Source organism: Macrobrachium nipponense, chromosome 4, assembly GCF_015104395.2.
Source record: "Macrobrachium nipponense isolate FS-2020 chromosome 4, ASM1510439v2, whole genome shotgun sequence".
NCBI lineage: Eukaryota > Metazoa > Arthropoda > Malacostraca > Decapoda > Palaemonidae > Macrobrachium > Macrobrachium nipponense.
This window is the reverse complement of record NC_061100.1, coordinates 24,634,254-24,644,253: the sequence shown is the minus strand read 5'-3', so window position 1 is coordinate 24,644,253 and position 10,000 is coordinate 24,634,254. Positions and strand designations below refer to the sequence as shown.

Sequence of the window (10,000 nt, the reverse complement as noted above, 5' to 3'; positions counted from 1 at the left end):
AATATGTAAGTATCAGTAAACAGAGTTCGAAATGAACACTAGCACAATGTTCAAAAAGAACGCTAGTTGATGTTTTCGTGGCAAGAGTTTAGCTAAGGAGTCAATGAACATGAAATAAAGTTTTTTCATTTTCATTACTGGTTATGAATTTGCTCAAGTATTCAATTGACAAAGCTGCTGATTGAAGGAAACAGACACAATTATCACTGACACTTGTTTCAAGAAACTTTAACGCAAATCAGTAAATAGAAAGAGCAAGGAAACATACGACTGATTCTGAATCAACGCCAGTACATCGGCCATCTGATAGAAACTTGCAACTTTTCCCATCTAACAGGTGACATGCTAAAGCGCTAATGATGAGCGTCTCTCGCTTATCATCAGTGCTCACGTAACTAAGAGATATTTACCTTCAGGGACGCCATATCATACGCTTCGTTAACGGTAATGGTAGAAATGGGCTGAAGACAAGACGTTCCGTTGTTCGCGTTCCTTCTCAATGTCTGTCCGTAGAGGTCGTGCTCGACTATTTTTTGTATTCTGGAAGAGGAAGAGAACACAGAACACTTAGCATTTAATACTTGCAAAGACAATACCGCCGCCAAGAATCATGATTGATGATGTAGTTACGTTTAATGACTAAATCTCTGGTGTGCCTGAAATAAGGTTTGACTGGATGAGTGCAGAGGTCCGCATAAGGCGTTGTCACACTTAGGGAAAGCGTTCGCTGTGGGATAAGGCCAACTTAATCTATTTGTCTGTCTGTCTGTCTTCCTCAAGTTTTCTCTCTCCCTCCGTCTCCCTGTTTCTGTCTGTCTCTACCTTCCATCCCCTCTCTACATCTGGCTTTCTTCCCCCACCCAACTCTCTCTCTCTCTCTCTCTCTCTCTCTCTCTCTCTCTCTCTCTCTCTCTCAGTAAAAAGAGTCAAGCCTCCAGCATTAATTTGATGACAACAAAAGCATTTGTTGTCAATATAAAGATTTACCTACCATTTATTACCTCAGTACTAGATAAGAGGGCGAACAACCAGGACTTTATCAAATGTAAAATATATCATTTCAATGGATGTCTTTCATAAAGGTGAGTTTACACTAGGCTTCACTCCACGCTGCATGCGTAAGACTCATCACCAACTCCTCTCAAATTCTTGTTAGCCCGCCTACTGGACTGCTCATCAAGATCACGCCACACCACTAACTCACCCTACTGAGCAGTCCAGTAGGCGGGGCTAACCAGAATTTGGGAGGAGTTGTGAGTCAACTGACTCGCCGACGAGGTGCTTACCTGTAATTAATGCCCCGCATTATAGGTAATCTTGGATTCCCCGCAACGCAGAGAATAAGCGGGAAAAAGCGTTCCCTTGATATGTGAAAGCCACATTCACCTGTTTTGGAAGATGCGAAAGTATAGAATTAATAGTCGATGACGTGTCTCACGAGGTGATTAACTATAGATATACAATGAATATGTAAAATTTATGGAATTACATCCTGCACTAACCACTGAGGTGCTTTAGTGTGGTTAAGCCTAAACTTACTAAAAAGTCTTTTTAAGTCCCTATTTTTTTGCATGCCAAACCTGTTCGACTGAAGTCTTCTGAGAGAAGCATTTTGATCGTCAGGTCTTCGGCCAAGATGGCAAAGTCACGAGTCCTCACTTGCTTGTCCAAAGCCTCCGGCATTTTGTTCATGTTGATGAATTCTCCTCGTCCAGCAAGATTCGCCTCGTGCAGCTTTCTGAAGATTCCGGTCTGGGATTTCTGTGAACGAAATGGGAGATTTTGCCTCGAAGATAACTTATCGTCGTGAGTGATGAACAGTATGAGGACATCTCTGTGCCCTAAAGAGCAAAGGGTTCTCTCTGATCAAACCTCATACCCGAATCTATTATCTGATAGATGTATAGATAAATAGCTATAGAACATCTGTGCCCTAAAGAGTAGAATTAAACCTCTTATCTCAACGTATTTTCTGATCTATGTTTCAAAGGAAATTGACAGTGTTTATTGTACTGAAAAAATTTCTAATAGTCTCTTGATTTTGAATACTTGAGTAGTTCGTTATGAAGTCTTTTTCTTCCTAACACAGTCATGAAATCTCCAAATCTCCATTTTTAGTTTTTTGTAAAGGAAAAATATTAAGATGGCTTTGTCTGTCCGCCCGGACTTTTTCCGTTCGCCTTCAGATCCTGAAAACTAATGATGCTAGAGGGCTGCAAACCGGTATGTTTGATCATCCACCGTCCAATCATCAAACATACTAAATTGCAGCCCTCTAGCTTCAGTACTTTTTATTTTATTTTAGGCTGAAGTTAGCCATATCGAACAGGCCACCACCACATTATAATTTACCAGGACCACCGAAAGATAGATCTACTTTCGGTGGCCTTGATTATATGTTGGATAGAAAACTCGATTGCACTGAAGAAACTTCGGCACATTTTTCACTCACTTTCAGGTAAGCAGTGAAAGCGGTGGACGTTTCGTAGATCATGCGGTACTCCTTGGCTTTTAGGAAATCCTCGATCGAGTCGATTTTGATGGGGATTTCTCTGACAGCTAGGAGCGACGTCAGGGCCCCTTGGTAACTCCTCGTGATGACAAACGCCGCCAAGAGCCACATGAGCACGACCACTCGGGAACTGTCTATTGGAGGTATGTAGGACATACCTAGGAATGGAATTGGATCATAGAATTTAGGACAAATGCCAAGCGCTAGGACCTATAAGGTTATTTAGCTCTGGGAATAATTCTGAAACGTGTTAAGAAAGGGTGGAAAGTAAGATGGATAAAACAGAATATGAATGGAGGTATAGTAAGATGCATGAAAGGGAGTGAACCTACTATGAGATTCAGGGTCTCTGTAACACGGTTTTTTGGACTTTGCGCCTTGTCAAAGGATCGGATGTAGCTGAAAGTTGACATATGTATATTTTACAACCACACACAAATTTTGTCATCATTGTCAATAACCTAAACCCGATAGTTTTAATTTTTATAGAGTAAAAATGAACTAGCCGACGCCATGGCCAATGATTACGAGCCAAGAGTCGAAAAACATTCATTACGTAAGCAAGGTAAACAAACACCTTCTGACTAAATGTTGCCCCGCCCATCCACCAGACAGAAATGCCATCGGCTCTGAAACCCAAAGACTTTATGAATGGCGGAACGATACATAGATGTGGGTGCTAGCGTAGTAATACTACTGTAGCAATAGTGCCGCAACAGTATAGCAGTAATATACATGAATTAAACGTTTAAACCAACTGCTGGGATCCTTGAGGATCGTTTAGCACTTCTTACAACTACTCGAGAAATTAGTTTTTATAGCCAGAAGTTAAATGTTCTAATCCAACAATGCCCATGGTAGCCTTCAGTGTTATCCGGAATTATAACGAGGCGAATTATTGGTGAAGGTTTAAAACCAATATACGGTACCGGCTATTTTTTTTCAGTAAATAGGTAGATAGCCAATAAATAAAAATTGCTTGACATTGGATATAGCAGTTATCAAATCATCTTGTCTACTATGTTTTTGGTAATTACCAACTATTCCCTACATCTTGTCAATCTGATTGTGACCTATAAAGTAGACTGTAATTTCTTAGGAAACTTATTTTGGGAGTTAGACTAATAATCGAAGTGTTTTTGTATTTATTAACATATTTTGTTGGTTTGTTCATTATGACAATTATCAGTGGGGAGGTTCCAGAGTTCAGAAAGGTGTACTGCTTTGCTTGTATTTAAATTTGTATGTCATTGTTGCCAGAGGTTTAGCCTTCGTTACGTACAGCCAATCATCCATCGAGAAAGAGGGAAGAAATGATGTCATATGTTACGTAACGAGTGCGTTCGAAACCTTTTCTCTGAGTAAGTTGGCCCGTCTTCAAAAATGGTCACTTTTACATTATAAGTACCAAATTTATTCAACCTACGTAGTGCAGAATACACTCAAAATTTATGTGTTGATATAATATGTATTCTGAATAAGCGTTATATTTATGAAATGCATAGATAAAAAGTTATTGCGAAAAAACCGTGTTACAGAGGCCCTGAATCTCATAGTAGATGCTGGACAAACAGGATGATCGAGGGTAAAGGTGATTGAAGAGAAGGATGACTGAGGCCAGGGAAATCTAAACTAAACCTATTCAGAATTCGATCGTTTCCCTTGTACCTCTTAACACATTTTCAGATTATTCCATATGATTATATGTTTAGCTCAATCTTACTACTTTCTTTTAGAGTTAATGTAAGACATTCTGAGATAGCACACTTACCCTGACCAAGAAACGTTGCAATTTGGTCCCAGAGTTGGTACAAGGCTTGACGTAGGAGGCTTCCAGAGGACCCTGTATTTCGAGTCCAAGGCGTTGTGATGAAGAGACCCAGGGCTGCTCCAACGAACAGGACTGCGAGGACGGTTCCCACCCAGACCTGCCAATCCAGGGGCTTCAAGATATTCCAGATTCCTATCTTGGGTTTGCCTCTTCTCACAGTGATGCGAAGAGGGTCGATGACGACCGGGCGTGAAAAGGCCGCGACGCGGGCCCGACCCTCGGTCATGCCGAATGGACCAAGAGCTAGGTCGATTTCCTGAAGATGGCAGACTAGTGAGCACCGAAACTTTGGAATATGATATGAATAAATTTATTGCAAGGATATCTGTGCAAGATGGAGGCGAGCTGCAAAGTGTGTATGTCTGGTTAGCTGGTGATGAGTATGTTTCTATGAGGGAGTTAAGGACATCCAGTGTTGCGGAAGTTTTCTGCAAAAGGTGAACACTCTTAATTCAACAGGTAAAGGAAGATTGGGGTAATATAGGGAACGGCTTCATGATGAGAATACATATATATATAATATATATATATATATATGTGTGTATATATATATATATATATTGTGTATATATATATATATATATATATATATATATATATATACATATATGTTAGTATGTGCATATATGTGTGCTTTGTATTACCACATCAGAACACCCAAAAGTAAAGTGAAATTATCTGGTCATAGATTACTTGCTCCCATGTCATATTTATTCGTTTGTTTAATGATGACTGAAGGAATACAACGGAAATACAAAAAATGAAATAAGTACAATATAGAATATCAGACAGATCATCCAAAAAGGGAAAATAATTTTCTTACTGGAAAAAGGGCTCTTCCCTTCAGGTTAGGGTTATGCATTACTACCTTAATAATACTCTTCGTCTTGTATTTTGTTATATTTTTATCTGTTTATCTATTTATTAGTTTATTTTTTTCTTATTTTTAATTAGTGGTATCTCTTTTTTCTGTATTTCACCTCACTTTCCCTTACTTCTTCCTAATGAACACCATATTCTTTGGAAGCTTGAATTTCAAGTCAATCGCCCCTGCAGACTTGTTCCATATGGATAGATTTGATCTACTGAATAATAATAATAATAATAATAATAATAATAATAATAATAATAATAATAAGGGGCTTTAACCAGACAAACCTTGAGTAAGCAGGTCAGTTGATTATCCCCTCACATCTCAGATGAGAGGGGAATGGGCAAACTTACATTTCTCTGAATCATTCCGAGCATTCCGTTGAAGTTGCCGTTCTCGTCAGGGGCTCCCCACGCGCCATCTGGTGGTCGGGTGAGAGTGTAGCTACCAACAAAAAGAAGAACAAGGCGTGATCCGATCTCCAGTTTACTCGAGATGCATGCAAGATTTTCCCCTCACGCATAATTTGTAAACGTTATATTCCTAACTTTTAATGTAAATTAAAATGTGCTAAAATCTATGGTCAAATGGAGCCTTGTTTCACCAACGAAAATTAAAATGAATACACTATATCTTATTAGAAATAATTTTCCTGTATTGCTTAACATGCACATTTTTTATTTTTTACATTTCATTCTAATAAATGAATAATAATTATCCTATCCTAAAATTCCTGTAGCTTTAACTGAACGTGAAACACCTTTTTCGGACCTTTTTAGGCTCTTTCACAGATCTTTCCTACCCCCATAACAACAATAATAACCACAACACCAACAACAATGTTGTTTGTAAGCTTACTCCCCGAGTAAGCAAAAATAGAAGAAAAATAGATAAGAAAAATGATCATATTATTCGTTCGGAAATGTAGCTATTAGTGAAGAAATGTGATTTCAAGAGATGAGGATATGAAATCTTTATTGTTGTTATAGATATACTCTTTATAAATGTTCAGGATAATAGAAGTCAATAGAGGCGATATTGGGTAGTTATGATAAAGTAAAAAAACGTGTCATTTTGGGCTGATAAATAAAACTTCAGTTTTGGAGATAGATAAAAATAAATGGCTAAATTAGAATATAAAAGACAGGATGTTGGGCGTTCATGGAAAATGAAGAAAAAGTAATGTTCAAGTCCTGACATTCATTAATGAATAGATGTATAAGATAATAAATGAAAGATCAGTGTCAGCAAAAGGAATAAAAATTAACAGATTATGTAGAAGTGAATTACCATAGCAAGGTAGACAAATTCTTTTGAGTGTCTCAAAGAATTCCACTTAATGCATTTCCAGAAATATTCTGAATTTCTCAAGTTAATCACTGATTATATCTTTGACATGAGGAATTTCTGAAGGCGTTATTCTAGCATGATGACTTCAGTAGGTTTCAGCTGACGACAGCATACAATTTAAAACATAAAACTAATTTATATCCCTAAATAGACATATCTTCGATATGGGACAAGAGAAAACACAGAATTTGTTTTTGAAATAGAGTGACTAACTCGATTTGTCCTTTTTTTTTACCAGCGAGCCTAAGCCTATTCAGTCAGTTGTTCCTAAGGGAAGTATTCTGCGGCCTTTGCAACTTTCAATTTAATTATTTTTACAATGACATAATTGCTGGTTTAGGAAAGAATTTGAATTAGGTTACATTGGTTCCAATCTTCCTTTTCGCACCAGTGTGAAAAAGCGTTGCCATAAGCTGGGTTTGTTATTGTACAGAAGTCCAGACAGGTAACATTTCTGTTAAAAGATTAGCGTTCTATCATTCCTCACTGTCTTTGATTTACTCTGTTCTCTACCTCGCATCTCCTTTCTTCTTATTCAGCAAAACTCGACCCTACATGAAATTCATTCTGCTTCAAATCCCCTCCCTTCCTAGCCAACGAAACTCTACTCATACCTAAAATTCAGCGCGTACGACAGCGACTCCAGCAACTCCGCCATAGGGCCGAAGAGTTGGATGTTCCCGTTCTTGTCCTCGGTGACCTTGATGTGGGGTTGCCATTCATCGGCTGCAACTCGTAAGGTTACGGGTTCTGTGTACCTGCAGAAGAAGAGGAAGAAAAAGAATAACAAGAGGAACAATGTTAACAAGTATCCATAAATATACGACCTTTGGCTGGCTAACTAAGCTGCACAGAAGACGAACGCCCTTCTATTAAGATTGATAAACTGTGAACGAAGAGAACACCAAATAAATAGAAAAGTAAATGAGGAAAATTCAAGAAACTAGAAAGAAGTATGGGAACAAAAACTGCAATATGATTGAGGAAAACAAGTTGTGAGAATCGACGTCAGTAACATAACAGGTTTATAAGGAAAGACCAGTCGATCGTCTTGGCCGTGGTCTCCCCGAATTGAGGCTGCCGAGAATGTTCCCTTTCCTAAATAATGAAGCTTCTGGCATCAAGTCAGAAGTTTGTTTTGGTACACGAAGAAAAAGCCATCTAACCTTTACCGACTCAAGGTTCAAAGTTCAAACCAAAAACACAAAACAGTGGAATAAATCAACCAGTCGTGATTACAGCCAGTCGGTATTTAAATGCCGGATACTCTCTAACATGAAGAACTTCGTACATCAGATATGAAATCATACTTTCGTTTATTTTTCCATTAGATATCTCATAAGATTTCATTTCCAGTGGCTGAAATACTCAAGGAAATCTGGACTGACCTTATAAATTTCGGCTGAACGTTATCGAAGTTCCATTTACTACTTCCTTTGGTCGTGTTTCTCCAAACAGCATCTGTCGAAGAAGAACAGAAATTGGTCTCAAGACTCTTCCTTGCTTTGTAGTTGTTTTGTTGCAGTGGAAATTAACGAGCAAATATCGTCCCGCAATAAAAGATTAGAATTGTAATGAAGAAAAAAAAGGATTGCAAGGAAAAAGGATGATTTACAACGAATACAGGATGAAGGATTGCAAGGAAAGAAGGGTGAAGAGTTACAAGATACAGAGGATGAAGACTTGCAAGGAAAAAGGATGAAGGATTACAAGGAAAAAATGACGAAATGCAAGGAAAAAAGGATAAGGATTGCTAGAAAGAAATGTTGAAGGATATCAAGGAAAAAGGATGAAGGATTGAGAGAAAGAAAAGTTGAAGGATTGCCAGGAAAAAGGATGAAGAATTGCAAGATACACAAAGGATGAAGACTTGCAAGGAAAATAGTCTGAAGAATTACAAAGAAAAAAGGATGAAGGATTATTAATTGAGAATTTGTGTTAAAGACTCAATTATCATTGCCAGAGCACCTGAGGAATGTCTACTGAAATCTATCGTCAAAAGGATCACGAAATCTTTCTACTATGTCTGTCGGTTTTTTTTTGAGTTTGTTTAAGTCTGTGAATATGTTTTTATACCCATAGAAAGCTAAATCTCTAAGACTGGGGTTTTTTCATTTACCTCTGGTAACTTGCCTGATATTTTTGGTAACTTTTTGAGGTCACTGAAACAACTACTATATTCACCAAACAGAGACCAGTTATGAGTAAACACAACATAGCAGGTGCCATCCAGACTTATTAGCACTACTGTAAGTAATTCTTTTTTTACATAAACCGGTAGATAGCATGAGATGCTATTTCATGGAAAGTCAGTATAGAATTAATGCGAGCTGTACTTGTGCCAGAACGGGCTTTTGCTCCAAATATGAGACCGAGAGGCCATAAAACGAAGTACAGATAATGGACACCTGTTCAAGGTGTTCTTATAGTCATCGTTTTAAAAATTGAAGTCTAGGTAATTGGTACCTGTTCAAGGTGTTTATACAGAGGGCGTTCAATCCACATCTGTTGAAAGACGGGGGACTCAAAATTCCTTAAATATATGTTTCACTCCTGGAGGGAATTTTGCTGGCCCTCTTAAATTTACACACACCCACCCACACACACACACACACACACACAATGATAAATTTCTAAAACAGGTTTGACAGAATAAATAACAATGGAGAGGAAGACTGATGATCTGTGGGCTTGCTCCATATGAATAGGTTTCATCTTCTGAATAATAATAATAATAATATAATAATAATAATAATAATATAATAATAATAATAATAATAATAATAATAATAATAATAATAATAATGTTGGTGAATTATGCCATGGGTAATTCACTAATCCTTCTAGAGTGAAATGAGCTGAAATCAACTACAGTTTCATATATTTCCTTGTTCAGTCTGAAATGACCATAACAGTATATACTTGCGAAGCGGACAAACGTCTAATGTGCCTTATTATCACTGAAACAATACAGCAAAAAATTAAAAGAAGGAACACAGAGGTGTTCTTGCTAAACTAGACGTCCAAGTAAGTAATTATATAAACAGATAAGTAGAAAAATAAGTACATAAATAAATATATAAACAAATAAATATCTGCTGTGAATAAGAAATATATATATATATATATCCAATTCCTCAAGGTGTGTCCACCTTGGGTAACTTCTTCCAACACACAGACACACACACACACACACATAACACACCGGTTTCCATCGCAAAAACTACCCTTGGCCATCTTATATCTTCCTCCTCCTCCTCCTCCTTCTTACAGGGAACATCCTGGTCACGAGGAACGCCCTGGTCACGTTGCAGGCCTCATGCTCTCCCGCGCAAAAACTCGCCCTAAGAGGAGGTAGGTTTTTCCCCCCCGGGGGTGCTTCAGGACTGCAAGCTTGCGTGTGTGTGTGTTTGTGTGTGTGTGTGTGTCGTGCGTG

At 38.0% G+C, this 10,000-nt stretch overlaps 1 protein-coding gene across 1 annotated transcript in view; it reads right to left on the bottom strand.

Moving 5' to 3' along the window:
* Positions 1–10,000, bottom strand: part of LOC135211607 (glutamate receptor U1-like) — a 17,612-nt gene that overhangs the window by 4,721 nt on the left and 2,891 nt on the right. Inside the window, exons 2-9 of the mRNA XM_064244898.1 lie at positions 7,953–8,025; positions 7,179–7,322; positions 5,568–5,658; positions 4,284–4,599; positions 2,453–2,670; positions 1,581–1,761; positions 1,287–1,386; positions 411–540 (exon numbers count right to left, since the gene is read on the bottom strand). Of these exons, the coding sequence (XP_064100968.1) occupies positions 411–540; positions 1,287–1,386; positions 1,581–1,761; positions 2,453–2,670; positions 4,284–4,599; positions 5,568–5,658; positions 7,179–7,322; positions 7,953–8,025 (1,253 nt within the window). The remainder of the gene's footprint in view (positions 1–410; positions 541–1,286; positions 1,387–1,580; positions 1,762–2,452; positions 2,671–4,283; positions 4,600–5,567; positions 5,659–7,178; positions 7,323–7,952; positions 8,026–10,000) is intronic.